General features: G+C 48.9%; 2 protein-coding genes across 2 annotated transcripts in view; one reads left to right on the top strand and one right to left on the bottom strand.

Annotated features, from left to right (window-relative positions):
- Positions 1-20,458, top strand: part of LOC310703734 (craniofacial development protein 2-like) — a 609,970-nt gene that overhangs the window by 450,869 nt on the left and 138,643 nt on the right. The gene's annotated exons all lie outside the window — the stretch shown is intronic.
- On the bottom strand, positions 1,462-10,639 carry LOC310702424 (uncharacterized protein; the record flags this gene model as incomplete). Its single annotated transcript, XM_083493901.1, has 3 exons — positions 1,462-2,591; positions 5,973-6,644; positions 10,450-10,639. The coding sequence occupies 3 exons, from the start codon at positions 10,637-10,639 to the stop codon at positions 2,017-2,019; spliced, it is 1,437 nt and encodes a 478-aa protein (XP_083350027.1). The 3' UTR covers positions 1,462-2,016.

The following is a 20,458-nucleotide window of genomic DNA, read 5'->3' as shown; positions in this document are numbered from 1 at the left end:
GGGAGGGAGGGAGGGAGGAAAGAAGGAAGGAAGGAAGGAAGGAAGGAAGGAAGGAAGGAAGGAAGGAAGGAGTATTTCTCTAGCTTATATGTATTTAGTCAAACACACCTGCTTAATGTTTTTCAGAGAATCACTGCATTGGGTCCCCTTGCACCTGCAAACAAGCCATGTGAATTATAATCAGAGATTTGTTATGTCCTTTTTGGTAAGGACATTCCTGAACTGCATGAAGCTGCTGCTTTCATGCTTTGGATGCCCTTGCCCGAATACAAGTAAACAGGTTTTTTGTTTAAAGAGCACAATCTCTGATGACTTTCCCCAGCATTCACTTCATGCATATGCCTGTACCTCTGTTCTGAGAATAATTAGCAACGCCCACTGGCAAAAGGAGACCTGCAGCAACCTAGCTGTGATATCTTGCCAATGCCAGCTGTGCTTCAGTATTTATTTACTGAGATCACCGTATTTACACAGGATGAGCTTGCTGAGATGGCAAAGGGCTGAGCTGAGACCCATGGCTCACATTAACTCTTCTGGCAAAAGAGGACACTTTGCTTTAAATAAGGCTGGTGGTGTTTTTTTCCTATTGGGGTGACAGAGGCAGCTTGAATTTTTCTTCCATATTTTAAATCCCCTGAAAACTGAGAAACAAGGTTACACACTTTCTCTGACCCTCTCACTTTCTCTATCTGTCTTCTTCTGCCACCAGTCTCTTCACCCAACAAGTGGGATTCCAGATGTGTCCAAGACCAGGAAGTATTTATGTATTTTTGCGTGTTGAGTTCCACAGTGCCACCCCCCAAAAAATTCACACTTCACACCAATTTTTTGTTTAAGGTTTTTGGCATAATTTTGGCCACAACTTTATTCAAATACAAAAATGTGAGTGGTTGCTTAGGCATTGGTGACTATCTGTCCTTGCCCCCACAGGACAGTGCTGGCACTTCCGGACTCCACCGGAAGCCAGCGTGGGAAACAAGTATTGGGTGAGAAATGAGGCTGGGAATCAATCCAACACTTCTCACCCTCATGTTCCGGTGGGGCTTGCACGGCCCAAGCCCGGCTCCACGGACAGGACGAAAGAATGGCAAGCCCCTGGATTCCTTTAACGGAATTCCCTTTCCGCATCATTTGGAGGGATAGGCACTTATCCCTCCAAGAACCAATTTAACCAATGCCTAACCGCCAACCTTACAAGTTGTGACGATTTGCTACATGGTAGGCAAAAACCAAGTGGCACAGCCAATCAGCCAAATGGCAAAATTCCTACCAGGCCCCCGCTCAAAGGCGAACGACCCCTAGACAGGCATAGCAAGGTCAATAAACCAGAGACCACCCTATAAAAGGGAGGGAGGGCGGGTGATCCGATGCAAAACGGCCAAGAGGACGGCCCATCGTCTTGGCCCTATATTTATATACTCTGACTCCTCCTCCGAATTAGCAACACTCAAAAATCCCCAGCAACCCAATTAACCCTTTAAGGGTTCGGGTTCCACCAAATTTGCCTAGTCATGAAGCAGTGGCCTGTTCCCCAACCGCAACACGTGCTCTCTGCAAGTGAGAACACGCTTTGCGTGTTGAGTTCCACAGTGCCACCCCCCAAAAAATTCACACTTCACACCAATTTTTTGTTTAAGGTTTTTGGCATAATTTTGGCCACAACTTTATTCAAATACAAAAATGTGAGTGGTTGCTTAGGCATTGGTGACTATCTGTCCTTGCCCCCACAGGACAGTGCTGGCACTTCCGGACTCCACCGGAAGCCAGCGTGGGAAACAAGTATTGGGTGAGAAATGAGGCTGGGAATCAATCCAACACTTCTCACCCTCATGTTCCGGTGGGGCTTGCACGGCCCAAGCCCGGCTCCACGGACAGGACGAAAGAATGGCAAGCCCCTGGATTCCTTTAACGGAATTCCCTTTCCGCATCATTTGGAGGGATAGGCACTTATCCCTCCAAGAACCAATTTAACCAATGCCTAACCGCCATGGAGCACACAGCTCACCGCCAAACCACTCACAGACCCAGCCAAGACCTCAGCTTGGACACCACCGCACCTATCCATGCCTCATTACCAGAAGCAGAAAGGTGCACGCCATCATCTCGAAAAAAGGATGGCTCCTGAGAAGAAATCTCAGGATGAAAAATCACATCTCCGCCCATCTCCACGATTCTTAGAGACACTGCAGAGTTAATACGTCGTCTGGCTCTCTCCGTGGCGGCTGGGCAACGACTGCCTCGCCAAGCACGCCGCTGTAGCCATCTGGACCAAAATAATTTAGCTGACGGCACCATTGCCCGCAGCTCCTCTAAGTCCGCCAAAATTGCAGCACGCAGGGAAAAACAGTCCGAAAAAACCAGGTCGTTCTCACCCAACTGCACCACAATGGCTGATGGAGGTTCTTCCACCAGCAACTGCCTCCGAATCATAGGCAGGAGCTCCGACCAACGCATTCCCCTTCTGGACAACCAGGAAAGCTGAACATGCCGAGGGAGGCCGAGACCTGGACCCATTCCCGACTGCCGTGCTGCAACACAAGCCCAGTGGATGATGCTGTGTCCCACCATCCAGATGCGGACAGCCGCGGAACCTGAGATGAATAGACAATATAATGTAAAAAACTGAGCTAACGAACATAACGCTTAAACACATCCGATTTCCAGCGGCCCAAATCCTTTATTCTGGCTGCTGACAATCCCCAATGTGCCGCCGTCGTGGCAGCCCCAATCCTGAATGAGTGGGGGGCAAAGTCAGTTGCTACGCCGCCACCCGCCAGAATCGCCTTTCGCATCACCTTCGCAAATTGCTGCCTAGAAAGGGGCGACCCATCCTCATGCCTAAACAATGGCCCATCTCCATGGGAGCGCAAAGCCAGGTACCTCCTGACATCTTTCACAGGGCAAGGGCCCGATTCCCCCGTAGCCGGGAGACGAATGAGGGCACCCTTGCCCTTCTGATCTGTCTTAGAACGTCTAATTGTGACTCGAAGTTCCACAGGAGACAACTGCACATCCTGTAGCAAAAGGCCCCGAGGACACTCAGTCCCCTGATTTTCGACCACTATTTCCCCCACTCTTAGGGCTCCAAAAAAGGCGATCGAAAAGGCAGCCGTGAACAGGCGAGCCTCATACCCGGACCAACACACCACCCGCAGCTTCTTGCGCATTCTGCACAGCATGTCAAAGGTTATGGGATGCCTATTTGCAGGCCGGGAAGGGCAGATTCTACTCCAACCTTCTAAGGCTTTGCGAACAATGAATTTCGAACAAGGATCCTTATCAAAAAATACCTTACAGAAAAATGCTATAGCGGCAGCTTGCACCCTGATTGTCCTAGATGCCCTACCCATCTGAAATAGCTGTGCTAAATATTGTAGCACCTGAGACGATGTGGGCGGAAGCCCTCTTACATCGCCGGCAGACTGCCGCAAAAATGCTATAAAATCATCCCAAGCTTTTGTGTATGATCTTAGGGTAGAAGGGGAGACCGATGCCGCTACTCCCTGTAAAACTAATTGCTGCCAAGGTTCCAAAGATGATCCGGGAAATATTCCGGACGTATCCGAGCTTCTGGAACCAGGAGTCTGAACCGCTCCATCTGAAAACGGGACAGAGCATCAGCAATTTCGTTAGACACCCCCGGGACAAAACGAGCTGAAAAAACTATATTATAACGTAAGCAATGTAATACAAAAACTCGCAATAAGGCCGACACCCGGGGGGAGCGTGACGACAGCTTGGCCAACACTGCCACCACGGCCTGATTATCGGTCCAGAAGCAGACACGACGGTTCCTGAACTCCTCGACCCACAAATGCACTGCCACTGCAATGGGAAAAAACTCGAGAAAAGTTAGGTCCCGCGTAATGTCTCCTCCCAGCCATTCCGTTGGCCAACGTTTTGCACACCAACGGCCCTTCCAATACAGCCCAAAACCTAGCGACCCAGCAGCGTCTGACTGCACCTGGAAGTCGTTATGCAAATTCAAAGTATCTTGCCATAACGACACACCATTGAAATCTGTAAGGAATTCCAACCAAATAGACAGGTCGGTTTTTACCTCCTTAGAAAGGCGCACCCTATGATGCGGGGCCTTCAGCCCTGCCGTGAGCCTAGCCAGACGAGAACAAAAAGGGCGCCCAGGCGCCACTACTTTACAGGCGAAATTCAAGTGTCCCAACAGCGATTGTAGCTGCCTAAGAGACACCTTCCTCAACGGGAGTAATTCCTCTATCACCTTCCTCAAAGCTACCAGCTTGTCTCTTGGCAAGCTGGAGGTCTGAGAGACAGTGTCCAGAAGGATACCCAGGTAAGTAAGCCGAGTTGAGGGCCCCTCGGTCTTGTCTGCGGCCAAAGGAACCCCCAGCTCCTGAGTGAGGTCGGCGAAAGCCTGGAGGAGTGCCGCGCACTCCCCAGTATCGCACGCCGAGGCCAATAAAAAATCATCCAAATAATGAGTGACTCCGCCCAAACCAGTTTTTTCCTTGAGGGCCCACTCCAAAAAGGTACTAAAAGATTCGAAGGCAGCGCAAGCAATCGAACATCCCATAGGCATGGCCTTGTCAAAATAATACTTGCCTTCAAACTGAAAACCTAACAACCAAAAATCCTTCGGGTGAATTGGCAACAAACGAAATGCCGACTCAATGTCGCATTTCGCCAACAAGGCAGCATGACCAAATTTCCGAATCATCTTGATCGCTTGATCAAGTGATGCATACTTCACGGAGCATAGCTCCGGAGGAATCACATCATTGACTGAGGTGCCCAGGGGATGTGACAAATTATGAATCAAACGAAATTCACCCGGCGCTTTCTTCGGCACGATACCCAGAGGGGATACATGCAAATTATGAAAAGGGGGGGTGTCAAAAGGTCCAGCCATGCGTTGCAAGGCCACTTCCTTTGCTATCTTTTTGCGGGCTACCTGAGGTAACTCGCGAACTGATTTTTGGTTCGCAGGATTCCGCGCTACGGGATTCCCAGCTACCGGAATCCGGAAACCAAATGAAAAACCGTCATTCAAATAACAAGCCACTTCCCTATTAGGGTAAGATTGCAACCAGGACTGTAACCCCTGCAGGCGGACAGGAGTATAGGCTAACGAGGTAAGCATGCTATTTTCCCGCTCCTGAGGCTGCGGAGGGAGGTGTGGGCTTAGGGGTCTGCTGAGGACCCCCTTTTCCACCACGAAAGGGCCGCCGACCCGCATAACAAGAGGAAGCGGGGTGTAAGCCATTGCACCTCTCACACATGTGTGCGAATTTGCAACCTGGACGCTGACAAGAGCCCTTGTTGAAGTCCCAGCAAAAAAGGCGACGGCCGGCTCTCGGAGCCCCTAGCTTAGCCCTCTGTTGCTCCGGTAGCTTCTTCTCGATAAGTGGGGCCACATAGGTGGTCCACACGTCAAGATCTTTACGATCCCAACGGGCAGAGGGGATCTTGGCCGCTCGTCGCCTAAAGTTCTCATCATATTTTATCGCGGCTTTCTCACCAGCTCTGGTGAATGCAGCCCGAACAATAGACTGGTAAACCATTAAATGGAGAGATCTCCGAGGGTAAGCTGCCATAACCACACCGGCAAAAAACCTGAAAACAATCAAGCCAAAGCTCAAAAGTTCTGTCCGCAGTGGAAGCGCCCTGGCGTTTTTTGGCAGAACTACCCTTCTCCTGGTCCTCCGAAGGAGGAGCCAGCTTAAACATATCTACATAACGGCCGTTCAATATTCTCGACCGTAATTTTGAAGGCAAGTGCAAACCTGGGATGACATCTCTAGCAGAATTGGTAGAGACCTTGACGTCGGGTATCAAAACCCCGTCTCTACACTCTTGAACAGCACCATATCTGGCCCGATGAGAATTGGATCTGCGCTCCCAAGCCCACCTAGGGAGCCCTGAGGCCGTCTCTCCAAAACCCCAATACAGCTCCAGTGAACTACCCACCTCATCGTCGGAACTAGAAGATGACGTACCGGTATAGGAGGTAGAAGAGTCATCCTTCCTACGTTTTGCACGCTTTCGGGAAGATCTCTTGCGGCGACGCTTTCCGCCCGTGGACTTCCTGGCTGGGACTGGTAAGCTGTCCTCGAGAGAAGATTCAGAATCACCGTCCGGCCGAGAAGGACCTGGGGCTGGCGAGGAGGAAACGACACGTGAGCGGCCTGAAACAGACGGCGCCTCCGCCGGGGGCAGGATGTTCCCCCCCTGGCTGGTGGAAGGCGCCGAGGGGGGCCCTCTTCCAGAGGCCCTCCGGGAGGATAGACGCGACCTCCGCGTCCGACCCCGGACAGCAGGTAAGTAATGGGGCTGGGTTAACGTGGGATCGTTGTCCACTCCTGCAGCCGACAATCCCTCTCTCCCATCCTCACTAGAAGACGATACAATTGGCGACGATGCCCCCATTGGGGGAGGCGGCCCTGCAGACGTGGACGGCTGACTGGAACATTGTTGTAGAAAACCGTCCATCTGAGCCGCAAAGCGAGACAAGGCTGCTGGATCTCCAGCCATGCTGGCCACCAAGGACTGCATCCGACCCACTGGCTGACTGGAAGCAGGTGAGCGAAGCACCTGAGACGGGCCCCTAATAGGCCGTTTTGCGGTTGCAGACATGCCGGGGCGGGCTGAGGCCTTCTTTGGAGCCATACCTGCTCGATCAGAAACAGAGAAAAGTTACGTACTACCCCAATAGCACCAATATTAAGGAATGCTACCCTTGCGATGGTATTGGAGGAAGCCGTCCGGAAAAAACCCTCCTAGCGAAGCGACGTTATTTGTGTACCCCAAGGAACACCTCGATGACAAACAGTTAAGCAATAATTGTCCGGAAGGCACTAATGCGCAAACCCAATTAATCCCCAACTATATGCTGTAAATTCAATACGCCTCCACAGGCTGGACTACAGAGGCAGACAGACAGCGCGGGCCTACGCAGCCGAAGCAGCTCTTTGAATAGGCTGCTGGCAAATCAGAAGGCCCCTCAAATAAAATCAAGAAAATTAAACCTTATTAAATTGCCTCAAAAATAAAAATTGTAGCTGCAATACTCAGGCCAACCAGCAGGTGGCGCCAATTCGGCCCAGCCACTGTAAGCAATGAGGCTGCAATACAGGCTTGTCCACCGGGGGAGCTCGTGGGCAAGCAGCTGCACTGGCTCACAGCAGCCACTAGAGGGCCAGCAATAGCTGAGCTCAAAGACACTCCACGTGTCCGTGAAGGTCTTGTTTACAATTCCTCTCCCCTCCCAGGCAGGCGAGGACCAGGCAACCAGCAGTAGGCTCGACGCCTAGAGCCGCCGCACGCACCCCCGCCGGGAAAGCCCCCCCCGACGGCCGGCCTAAAGGTAAGCCGGTTGCCTACTGAGGGGGGTGGGGGGTGGGAAGGTGGGGGGGGCCCAGCCGCGCTCCGCGTCCACGGAGGCCGCGCTTCCGACCCCCGGGTGCTAGATCAAAGGCCCCGCCGCGCTCCGCAACAGCGGAGGTCGCAGCGGGCCAAGAAGCGCCCAGGCCGCGCTCCGCGACGGCGGAGGCCGCGGCCCGACCAAAGGGTGGGGGGGCGGGAGGGAAAAAAGGCCCTAGCCGCGCTCCGTGACCGCGGAGCCGCGGCGAGCACCGGGGAGGGAAGCGTCCGGCCGCGCCCCGCAACCGCGGAGGCCGCGGCCCAGCGGAGGCGGAGGAGGGTGGAGGTGGGAAGGGAGAGCGTCCCGGCCGCGCTCCGCAACAGCGGAGGCCGCGACGGGACCAGGAAGCGCCCAGGCCGCACTCCGCGACGGCGGAGGCTGCGGCCCGAGAAAAAGAGGGGGGGGAGGAGGCCCTGGCCGCGCTCCGCAGCAGCGGAGGCCGCGGCAAGAAGCAAGGAGGGGAGCGCCCGGCTGCGCCCCGCAACAGCGGAGGCAGCGGCCCAGGCGGAGGTGGGGGGAGGAAGGTAGTCTTGGCCGCGCTCCGAAGCGGCGCGGCCAACGAGGAAACAGGGGGGGGAGGCAGCGGAGGCCTCGGGCAAGCAAAGGTGAGGAGGGGGGGAAACGGTGAGGGAGAAGCCCCTAGCCGCGCTCCGCAGCAGCGGAGGTCGCGGCAAACAGAAGGTGGGGGGGGAATCGGCAGTAAGGGGCCGGCCGCACTCAGCGGGAGCGCCCGAAAGGCCGCGCTCCGCCGCGGCCTAGGCCGCAGCAACCCGAAGGCAAAGCCTCCCCCGTAGGGATGGAAAGGACGGGTAGCTAGGATCAAGGAGAAAGCACTTTAACAGAAAGAAGGCGAATAAACGCAAAATGAAAATGACCCAGACAAAGGGGGGAGGGGAGGTAGCGAAGGCTCAATACAACCGTCTCGAACGTAGCTGCTCCTTGATCCGATGCAAAACGGCCAAGAGGACGGCCCATCGTCTTGGCCCTATATTTATATACTCTGACTCCTCCTCCGAATTAGCAACACTCAAAAATCCCCAGCAACCCAATTAACCCTTTAAGGGTTCGGGTTCCACCAAATTTGCCTAGTCATGAAGCAGTGGCCTGTTCCCCAACCGCAACACGTGCTCTCTGCAAGTGAGAACACGCTTTGGTACCATTTGCTGGACTGAGGTCGGATTGGGTAAAAGAAAAGAGGATGCTTCAAATTACAATGCAGAAGGTAATGTTAAAATTCAGGGCAGACCCATAGCTACCTTATTTTCTAGAACTTCCATTTATAAACCAATGGGGGAGTTGAAGAAGCTTGATGAAACTGGGCTAATCCAATTCCTTTAGGTTTATTCACACTATATACAGAACACAGGTATAAGCTGCTTCTAGCCATGTTCAAGTGCTTGTGTGAAGTAATGTGCACTTGTTGATTAGTATAGCTCATCTGTTGCACACACAGATACACAGACTGTACACTTGTTGAATGTTGCGTGCGAACAGCTGTACGAGTGCACAGTTCAATTGCTGCTTTCCATAGGTGCATAGATTGGGGACTCATTGAATGTAACTTGTGAACACTCATTCTGTCAAGAGCTATAAGCTATAAGAGCATTACAGTGGTACCTCGGGTTACATACACTTCAGGTTACAGACTCCGCTAACCCAGAAATGGTACCTCAGGTTAAGAACTTTGCTTCAGGATGAGAACAGAAATCAAGTGGCGGCAGCACGGCAGCAGCAGGAGGCCCCATTAGCTAAAGTGGTGCTTCAGGTTAAGAACAGTTTCAAGTTAAGAACAGACCTCTGGAACGAATTAAGTTCTTAACCCGAGGTACCACTGTACTTGTTTGAAGGGGCAAACTGTGTTCAAGGAGCAGCAGTATTGTGTCTCTATGCTGCCCTTCCCATCCCATTCTTATGATCTCAAACTAGTTTGCTTTTCATTGCACTTTGGCTGTTATCACTTTGGCCCAGAGGCAATATTTTGACTGTCCAAAATAAGAATAAGAATGTGTTTCAACCATCTGCCTTAACGATGTTGATGCCATGACCTCAATTATTGTGTCCAGAATGTCAGAAACACCAAGTTTCTGTTACTTTTCCTTGAAACAATGTTTAGCTTCAATGGCCTAGGTGACCACTGTCAGAAATGTAGACAGGCAGTTTTATTTCAAAGTCACATTCTGATTCTCACTACATTGGATAAGCAAGCAAGAGCAAACAAGGACTATCTTTGATGACTTTTAAGCAGGACTGAATGGATGAGAAATTGATACACACAACAGTTTCTATTTCTTGCCTTTGGATGGTATTCCAGATTCATATGACGTCCAGGAAGAACTATTGGCATCAAGCCACTTTTGAAACCTCTGTAACCTGGATAACCTTGCAAGAGAGAAGCAACACTTATAAGCTGCTGCGATTATAAGCCTCCCTCTGAGGCCCTATTGAAGCACAGAGGACCTGGAAGGAAGGCTATTTAGACTGCTATTTAAAAGGGGAACACAATGGTACATCTAGATTTAAAGTGGGATGACGAAAAGGTATTGAAGGCTCCCCACCACTTTCTTCACCAAAGACCTCAGTCTCCTCAATGAATGGAAGGAGGCTTTCCAATCACAAAATACCTAGTCCGGATTAGTATATCAACTTGAGTAAATTCTTTTTTAAAATAAATTTTAAAAAAATTATTTAGTTTTACAAAATCAATAACACAATTAACATTCTTGAAAATATTAGAATGAAAACAAGATTCTTCTGAATCTTGGGACTCCCCTCCTCCCCTCCATGGATTCTTTAAATACCTTTGTCAACTGTATATTATAAATCATCCGAATTACAGTCCTCCATTGTATCCAAAGTCTTTGTAACATTGCAGGAATTATTGAACGCCTGCCAAAGAGTTCAAATGCTTACAACAGGCATAGCCAAACTCGGCCCTCCAGATGTTTTGGACTACAACTCCCTTGATCCCTAGCTAACAGGACTAGTGGTCAGGGATGATGGGAATTGTAGTCCCAAAACATCTGGAGGGCCGAGTTTGCCTATGCCTGGCTTACAGTGTTCTTTTAGATACAATCTATATTTCTCCCATTCTCTATTGAAGTTTTGATCTTCCTGATTTCTGATTTTCCCGGTCAGTCTAGCAATTTCATCTGCCAGTCCGCCTTCGTTGGCATCTTGTCTTTCTAATTCTGGGCAAGCAGCATCCTTGCAGCTGTAGTAGTGTACATGAACAGTCTCTTCCATTCCTTCAGTATATCTGCACCTACAATTCCTAAGAGAAAGGCTTCTCGTCTTTTAACAAAACATATTTTTTAAAGAAAAAAATCATTATATATCATTTCCCAGAATTCCTTTATCTTTTTACAATTCCACCACATATGATCAAAGGTGCCCTCTTTTCCATTACATTTCCAACAGACATTTGAATGAGTCCTGTATATTTTCGCTAACTTACTGGGAGTTAAATACCAACGGTACATCATCTTCATATAGTTTTCTTTCAACGTATAACACACTGTAAATTTTAAATCCTCTCTCCAAAGTTTTCCCCATGTAACTTGAATACATTCAGTTAACGTGGTGTAGTGGTTAGAGTGTAGGACTGGGGGGAGGATTTGCTGAAACAAACTTGGGAATTGGGATGCAGAAAGGGGAGGTACGGGGAAGTCGGCAAAGTAAGTTTTAAGAAAAAAAGGATTCAAAATTATACATGCTTGTTTTTGTGTGTGTATGTTTGTATTGTGTATTGTGTGTGTTCTTACAATTTGTGAAAATCCAATAAACATTTATTTAAAAAAAATAGAGTGTAGGACTGGGGCCTGGGAGACCAAGGTTTGAATTCCCATTCAGACATGAAGCTCACCAGTCACTGTCGCTTAGCCTAGCCTGCCTCACAGGTTGTTGTGGAAAGAAAATGGGGAGGAGAAAGAACCATGTATAGCACCTTGAATTCCTTGGAAATGAAAATGTAAGGAAGAGATGGCCTGTTCCATTTTATTCCACTATGGTACTCAATGCAGCATAAACAGTCTTTCATGTCTCCAACCCAGACACTGACCAGACCTGGACATGCTTAGTTTCAAAAGGAGTGGTTGCATCAATTGTCTTCAGACCATGGCTGACTATAGTGAAATAGGTGCATCACTTCATAGCTACGGAGTAGGCAGATCAATTACGGTCCTTTGTCCCCCAAAGAATATTGGGAACCATAGTTTACCCTTCATGGAGCTAGAATTCTCCTGTGCACTTAACAAACTACAATCCCCAGGATTCTTTGAGTAAAGCCACGTTCATTGAATGTGCTTTACATGTATGGTGTGGATGTGATTCTAGATTCATTTTGCTTTTTCTTAAGCATGAAATCATGTGTGTTTCTTTTTTACCACACCTTGATTAAAATTTCATAGAGCTGGCATGAGAAAACTAAGCGAGTGTCGACAGTTTACAGATGGCTTGAAATTATATGGGGGGGGTGGAAATCACACATGATCAAGCAGTGAAGTTTCATAAATACCTTAGACATAAGCAACCTCAGATTTAATCTACCCTGATTTATGGGAGTTTAGCCAAGAAATCTTCACAAACACTTACTATGGTTTTCCATCAGGTATTGATTAAACAGAAGGCACATCAAATAGTTCAAAAACCGTAGACAATGATGACATAACTCGGGCAATGAGGCTTGAATTAACACTGCCTTATCGTCAATTGACTGTTTCAATTGCCTATTTCAATCTGCACAGGATGTATTCTGTTTTTCGGAGTGGGAAGCGTTACTGATTTTAATCAGTGTGGAGTGATTAGCATGCTCAAAAAAGGAACGTGAGGAACATCCAAAGCATGAATTATATGACTTCTTCTGCTATGTCAAGGATGATGGTAGTGGCTGTGAGCTTTTTCGAGTGCCGGGGAGAGAAACAGATCAAGTTGACTTTCGTCATACTAACGTGCAATAACTGATCCCAGTCAGAACATAAGAACTTTGGGACTGCTGTGCTTGATGAAGATGACTACTTCAATATTCTCTTTACTAGCTGTGACCTCACAGATGCCCCTGTGATGTCAGAGTCACCTTTGAGTGGAAAGGCGGGACACCAATTGGACAAACTTACCAATCCGCAATATTTGTCTAGGTTCCATCCCCTCCTGGGGATCCCTTTAGTTTCTGAGGCTTTGCTACGCCTGTATTTATCTTAAACAGAATTGCCATTTTGTGTTCACACAGCAATGAAGATTGCATGACCTTCCCCGTAAAAAAAAATTTTAAAATTTTTTAAAATTAAAGTTTTCTTGGTTTACAAAGGTATGCACAATGTCTCTTTTTTCAAGTTACATTTTCCATAGGTTTGTTGAGACATTAGGGTTACATTAGGAAGAAAAGGGGGGAAGAGGTGGAGGGGGGAAGGTGAGTGGGGGTGAGGTCAGGAGGCAATGTTTCTGTTTGCTTAATGTATGTGTGGGGTTTCCCCTTCATGGATCACTGCCTTGCCGTGGCGAAGGGGCTTGAATAACTCAGAGAAGCTATGAGCTATGCCGTGCAGGGCCACCCAAGATGGACAGGTCATAGTGGAGAGTTTTGATAAAACGTGATCCACCTGGAGCAGGAACCGGCAAGCCACTCCAGTATCCCTGCCAAGAAAACTCCATGGACAAAGACAACAGGCATATAAAAGTTATGACGCTGGAAGATGAGCCCCTCAGGTCGGAAGGCGTCCAATATGCTACTGAGGAAGAGCAGAGGACAAGTACAAGTAGATTCAGAGCTGATGAAGCGGCTGGCCCAAAGCCGAAAGGACGCTCAGTTGCGGATATGCCTGGAAGCGAAAGCAAAGTCCAATGCTGTAAAGAAAAATATTGCATAGGAACCTGGAATGTAAGAACCATGAACCTGGGTAAGTTGGATGTGGTCAAAAATGAGATGGCAAGAATAAATATTGACATCCTGGGCATCAGTGAACTAAAATGGACGGGAATGGGAGAATTCAGTTCGGCTGACCATCACATCTACTACTGTGGGCAAGAATCCCGTAAAAGAAATGGAGTGGCCCTCATAGTCAACAAAAGAGTGGCAAAAGCTGTACTGGGATGCAATCTAAAAAATGATAGAATGATCTCGATACGAATCCAAGGCAGACCTTTTAACATCACTGTAATCCAAGTTTATGCACCAACCACTGGTGCTGAAGAAACTGAAATTGACCAATTCTATGAAGACTTACACACCTTATAGAAATGACACCAAAGAAGGATGTTCTTCTCATTATAGGGGATTGGAATGCTAAAGTAGGGAGTCAAGAGATAACCCCATCATTCCGGTACAAGGCCTGATCGCCAATCCGGATACGGTCATGAGAAATGACTTGGCCATTCATAAAGCGTACCCAGCGGGCTATTTCACAGTTTAAGAGTTTCCTGGATTTATTTTTTTTATGGCCATACTATTCTGCGCACCGCGCCAAACAATTCTCTTCAGGAAGGAGGACCAGAACACTGTTGTTCTGGGACACAAGGCAGCAGGCTCGTCCAAATCTCTTTCTATGCTCCACGACAAGTCCGCACTTCTTCTGCTAACAAGGTCATTCTCCCCAAATTAAAGGATAAGGATGTCAGGGGGGCCAAATGCAGCAACTCTCCCTCTCAGCAATGGCATAAGCCAGTGTTTCCCAACCTTTTTTGGGCAAAGGCACACTTGTTTCATGAAAAAAATCTCGAGGCACACTACCATTACAGCCCCGTGACGTCAGCGCGCAGCGTCACGCCAGGAGGGACATGAATTGCTAGCAAATTACATAATCACCTCCTTGAGGGCTGGCTCATCTTCTCCGAAGGCAGAACCCCATTAATTAACAGCACAGACTCACACCATAGCCAAGACGAGGGGGGGAAACCTCAGTCATGCACAGTCATGCACATGTGGGGGCTAAATGAGGACGAAGACCGGGCAGAGAGCAGGGTTCAAATCACCCCACCTGGCCAGGACAATCCCTGGGTGCTCCCTTGGGCCACTCGCCTGACCCACCTCGCAGGGCTGTTGTTGCGAGGATAACACGGGGAGAACCACGCGCGCCCCCGGGAGCTCCTTGCAGGAGAAAGCGGATGATGAATGCAATGCACAAAATATATGAGAGGCGACCAGGTTTTGCAGGTGAGGGGCCCCCGCCAGCCTCCGCTTCCAACACCCGGCGCAACGACGCCGAAGTTTCCCCCCGGGCTCGGCTCGGGGAGCAGCGCTGCTCCCCCCCGGCTCCCCTTCGCCCTCCCGGCTCTCTCTGCTGCCCACTGGGGACCCCCCTCACCTGCCAAGTCCGGAGCGCCGGTGGAAGTTGCATGCATGCATGCAGGGCGCCGCGTTGCCATTGCATTGCACTGCACTCCATGCAACGCCTGCACGCATGCATTGCCTTGCACGCCCGCCAAGGGCTCTCCCCGCGGTCCGATGCGTCCCCTCCGGCGCGGATGCAGCATTGCAAAAATAACCCCCCCCCCGACGCAGCCCTACCTGGGGGGCAGCCTCCGCCTCCGCCGCTCCGCGGGGATCCCCGGGCTCCATCCTGCCGCCCGATCTCCGCGGGGGCGCAGGCAGGCTGCGCGGGGTCTGCGCGGAAGAGCCCCTGCCCACCCGGCCGCCGCCGCTGCGCTCATTCCATGGCCGGGAGAAGAGCGCTTCAAACAAAACACCCGGCCCGCCAGGCCACGCTGGGAAACGTAGTTCGTGCACCCCGCGCGGGCGCGGAGCCCAAGGGTGAGGGGACTACGGATCCCGGCAGCCCCCGTGCTGGGGACGGAGGGGGAGAGGCCGGGTGCAGGGATGGAGGGACGGGTGGGCGAGCGAGTGAGTGAGTGGCAGCCGCCAAGCCTTGGCCGAGAGCCAGGAAGGGCCTCCCCGGAGGAGGAGGGAGGCGCAGAGCGGGAGGGAGGGAGGGAACCCCAGGGGTCATCTAGTGACGGCGCCCCAATCAAAAATTTGACTTTTTTTTTTAAAAAAACCTTTTTTAAATTTTTCCTGCGGCACACCAGGCAACATCTCACGGCACACTAGTGTGCCGCGGAACAGTGGTTGGGAAACACTGGCATAAGCTCCTCCCAAAGCATGCCTCGCCTTGAAAACCAGGAAACTCGCACTCCAGATGGCAACCCGAGATTAGGGGTGAGGCCGCAGCTTGCTGACCGTATGCGGGCCCAATGAACTATATTGTGGCCACAGATCCAAACACTTTTTCTGAGGACAACTGAGGATAAAGGAGAGAGAAAGATGGGTAAGTAGGGGTAATGCGGCGAAGCGGATGCTAACGACTGTAGCCTTTATAAGCATCGGATTTCCATCGGCCCATTTCTTTAATCTTATCTGCCGGCAGGCCCAAGTGCACAGCTGTTGTGGCGGCGCCGATCCTGAATGAGTGAGCTGCGTAATCCTGAGAAGATAAACCACAGGCATAAATAGCTTTGTGGAGTACCCTTGTGAATTGATGCCTCAACAAACGTGACCCATCCTCATGGACCAGGAGCGGGCCAGGACCGGGCGGTCTGAGGTAAAGGTACCGTCTGGTGTCTTTGACCAAGCATGGGCCCTGCTGCGCTGAAGCTGTAAGTTTAACAAGGGAACCCCTACTGGCCTGATCAGTTTTGGATTGACGTATCCGCACCGTCATGCTAGCTTCGGACAACTGCACGTCCTCCAAGAGGAGGCCGCGCGTTGAACCACTTGCAATAACTTTGGCTACCACCGCACCAACCCTCAAGGTGCCAAAAAAGGCGATAGCATACGGCGAAAGTGGGCCGTGTGGCTGGCACCGCAGCAAGTTAAGCTGCCGTCCACGCCCCTTCCAAGGCACCTGGTTGGGTGCTTGCCCGTGGGTGTGGTGCGCCAGCCAGGTGAGTGAGAGGCAGGGGGCTGACGCCCCCTGCTTGAGGCGGAGATCGGCTCCCGCCCACAACCCCTCCCCTCTTTTGCAGGAGGAGAGTCTTTGTCGCGTTTGCAACCCAAAAGTTATGTTACCCGAAGGCAACATAACCTGAGGGTCCATTGTATTAAAATAAAGTTGTAAGCTGTAAGAGGTCAGCTGGATGCTTTTTTTTTAATTCATAATTTTTTCTATATTCTTTTTTGAAGATAAGACTACAGTGGTACCTCGGGTTACATACGCTTCAGGTTACATACGCTTCAGGTTACAGACTTCACTAACCCAGAAATAGTACCTCGGGTTAAGAACTTTGCTTCAGGATGAGAACAGAAATCGTGCTCCGGCGGCACGGCGGCAGCAGGAGGCCCCATTAGCTAAAGTGGTGCTTCAGGTTAAGAACAGTTTCAGGTTAAGAACGGACCTCCGGAACAAATTAAGTACGTAACCAGAGGTACCACTGTAATGGACGTTGTAAAATAAAAGATGCTTGTCAAAAGAGAGGAATTCCTACCTGACCTTCATATTCAATTGCCTCTTCTTGCAGCACTTAGGTGTGGGGTCCTTGAAAGCGGCATCAGCATCAAGGGCTTCTGCAAGATCTTTTGCTGTGAAAACCACTTTCGCTATGCACATTCCTCCATGCATGAAGTAGCAGTCGCAATGCCTGTTGTATGCCTTGCTTACAATATTCACATGGAATAGGACGTCCTACCACACTATGCTCACTGAGTGCTCACTGGAAGTACAGATTCTGAAGCTGAGACTCCAATACTTTGGCCACCTCATGAGAAGAGAAGACTCCCTGGAAAAGACCCTGATGTTGGGAAAGATGGAGGGCACAAGGAGAAGGGGATGACAGAGGACGAGATGGTTGGATAGTGTTCTTGAAGCTACCAGCGTGAGTCTGACCAAACTGCAGGAGGCAGTAGAAGACAGGAGTGCCTGGCGTGCTGTGGTCCATGGGGTCACGAAGAGTCGGACACGACTAAATGACTAAACAACAACAACCACGCTATGATTGATTACAAGAACCTGAAGTCCATCAGCTGGTCTGCTAGGCACTGTGCTTCATGGCAAAGACCTGCCACAGGGTATGAATGCAGTTTGTCCGCTCAGTGTAAGGAGTCTTTTTTTTGTTTTGTTTTGTTTTGTTTTGGTCCATTCAGGTAAGCAACATAATCATAGACTTGGCTGCAGCAGTCCTTATGTCAATGTTGTTTTCCTTCAGTGTCTTTAGCAAGAATTCCATAAGCTTTTCTCCAGTTGATTCATGAAGTGCCCTAGATTCTATGAAATGTTCCTTTACACAAATCTTGCCTCAAAGAGGGCAGCCAGCTGTGCCCTAAATAGGGCAGAGGTCTACATAATGCCTGATTTACCTACCTATTTATTGAAAACATGTGTATCACAGCTTTCTGCTAAAATTCTTCTAGGTGTCTTTCCTTTATTGGGGGAAAAACCAGATTTGCAATAAATCAATATAAACAACCAGATGTTGACTACAATAAACAAAAGTAAAAACTATTAGAACACAATAAGCATTGGGTAGCTAATGCTTGGGTAAATAGTTTTAACTTAGCACCTAGAAGCTATTAAAACAAACATTAAGCAAACCTCACCAAGGTGGTATTCCGTATTAGCACCATGGAAAAGTCTTTCTCCCCTGTCACCATCATCTTGACCTCTGAAGATGGGGCCACTTTAGACATAATCTCAGCTTCTATGTCCTGCCACAAACTGTCAGACTGACCTAGTTAGAACAATGGAAGTGTTCAGAGATGTTTTTCTTTTAAAATTATGCCACAACTTTTCTTCCCAGCAGTTGGAACATCTTTTGCAGTGAATACAGAATAAAATAAAATAAAATAATAAAAAGGCAAATGATGCTCTGACTGCATCTTCTATTCAAATATGTGATAACATCACCTTCTTGATGTTGTCCAGGCCAACAACTGCAAGTTACAGCAAATTTCACTGGACCACATTGTGTACCGCTCATGGTTGCTATAACCCTGCACTAAAGACACATGACGGCAGAAGGGCAGAACTGTGGATCACAGCTTCAGTGATTGCAATATCTGACGTGCAACATTCTTAATTGGTTTAAGTGCTCTTCAGAAAGCTCAGCATGACTATACTTGTTACCAAAGTGTAGACTATTAGGTACCACCATTCCTCCCAGTTAGTGGCTTGCAGTATCCTGATCCAAACATCACACCAGTGCTGTAAGTGGTCTTTGCTTCTCACCACTCACACACCTGAAAGGTGTGCAGAAGAGGTTCTGTCAGCACCATCAGTCACCTACCTGGTGACTCTTTGGAGTCCGTGGGCCCTTGGGTAAATCAGAGGTTGATATGGATATTACTTCACTACTCTGATGCCTCAAGGTGCTTGCCAATGGGCTCTGTGTTTTCAGTTAAGACAGGAGAGACTCAGTGGTCTTGTCCTCTATCAAGAAATGTTATTCTGAGGGCATTTTTTTCTATCGGGAATGATGATGTCCAGTGCCATGGTCTCCTGTGGCAAAAGACACTCAGTCCACCAGTTACAGGTGGATGGGCCTCTCCCATATTTTGCCACAGCAGTTTGGCACCTGCACATCTCCTTTCCCAAGGTAAGGTTCTATTCCTCTCCTCTGGAAAGTGGAAAAAGGGAGGTGTGGACAGCCATTGCATCTCTGGGAAATACAGTTGAATGCTTCAAAAATCTTCTTAAGGGGGCTTGCACAATTTATAGACAGTGCTTGAGGGACTCACTTAATTTTTAGATAATCACCCATTCCTAGGAGAAACACCCTCCCACCCAAAAACTGTAGGTTTCAGTGTGGTAAGTACATATGTTAAGTCATTGTCCTTATAATGGGCTGTTTTCAACAATGAATTGAACAATGAATTACCTCATGATCTCCTGCTGGCTTGTAAAATTCTTCATTATATTGGTTTTCTCTCAGTGGCTGTTCTATAGGTTTTGAACTGAAGTATTAAATCAATGAAAGCCTTGAATCAATGGTTTCCTTTGCATGCTTTAATTGATTCATGGAACAGTCAGCAAGTCTCCATGTTCAATCGCCAGTGAATATTGGCAAATCAGTTATATTGCAAGAAATTTGCCAGCATTTGAAGACCAGAGATTTAAAATGAAATATACTCTGCTAAAGTTCTTATGACTTTACTTTATTGTCCATAAAATAGTGAAGTTTTAAAAAATCACAGTGTTCCAATCTGGCTTTTTCTGTGAAGCATCACCCCCCCCCCCGCCGGTCTCAGAACTGTGTCCCTGTTGCAGGATTAATGTTCCTTTAATTATTTCAGTCATAAACCTAATGTTTTCCCAATGGTCATAATGGCCCAGGAGAAATGTTTTGTCACTTGTTGGACAGATACTTTATAGTCAAGGAAATATTATGGCAATGACAGGATTCCTTGCTTTGGGCTGACTCACACAACAGTATTTCATTTGTATTTATTTTTTTAGCTCTCCCTCACCAATAGCGCATTAGGAAGGAATTCTGCATTAATTTATCCTTGCATGTTATGTAATATACACTTGGATAGGGAAGATCTTGGTTCATGCTTTTGTAATATCTGAGATCAACTACCATAATGCACTTCACATGTGGCTGCAAATCTGGCAGGGGAGGTAGTAGCTGCACAGGCTGCCTCTTAGCTTCCTGAGCAATCTTGTTCTACTTCCATTAAAACCCTGGATCCCAGTGCTAGACCTTTTGTGATGGCCATCTGAAGCACAGTTTTAGAAAGCTGTGCATGGACATGATTTTCCACCATGGCCTTTCTGCCTGGTTATCTACACCACCTATCTCTATGACTATGTGTTTTGCTGAAGAGGGCAAAGCTTCCCTTCAACTGCACCCCCAGGGGAGAAGGGCTGAACGAGATGGGTTCTTGTCCTGATCCAACAGGACTCTTATGTTCTTTCGGTGCCAGATGCTGCTTCAAAGTGCCTTGTTCCACTTTGCCACTGGTAGCAACTGCTGAATTGCTTTTGCTAATTCAGTTCTGCCTGGTAACAACATGTGGAGAATTGGTTGAAAGCAATGACAGAGTCCTGGCTTTTGTGCATGTTTAGGAGTAATATCTGGCCTTTGGGCTGCCCCTGACTGGAGTCTTGAGCAAAACTGTGAAGCAAATGTGAGTTAGAGGGA

Source organism: Podarcis liolepis, assembly GCF_965112155.1.
Source record: "Podarcis liolepis genome assembly, chromosome: 3".
NCBI classification, from domain to species: Eukaryota; Metazoa; Chordata; class Lepidosauria; order Squamata; family Lacertidae; genus Podarcis; species Podarcis liolepis.
Note: the sequence above shows the minus strand (reverse complement) of the source record. Positions and strands in the feature narration are given on the sequence as shown.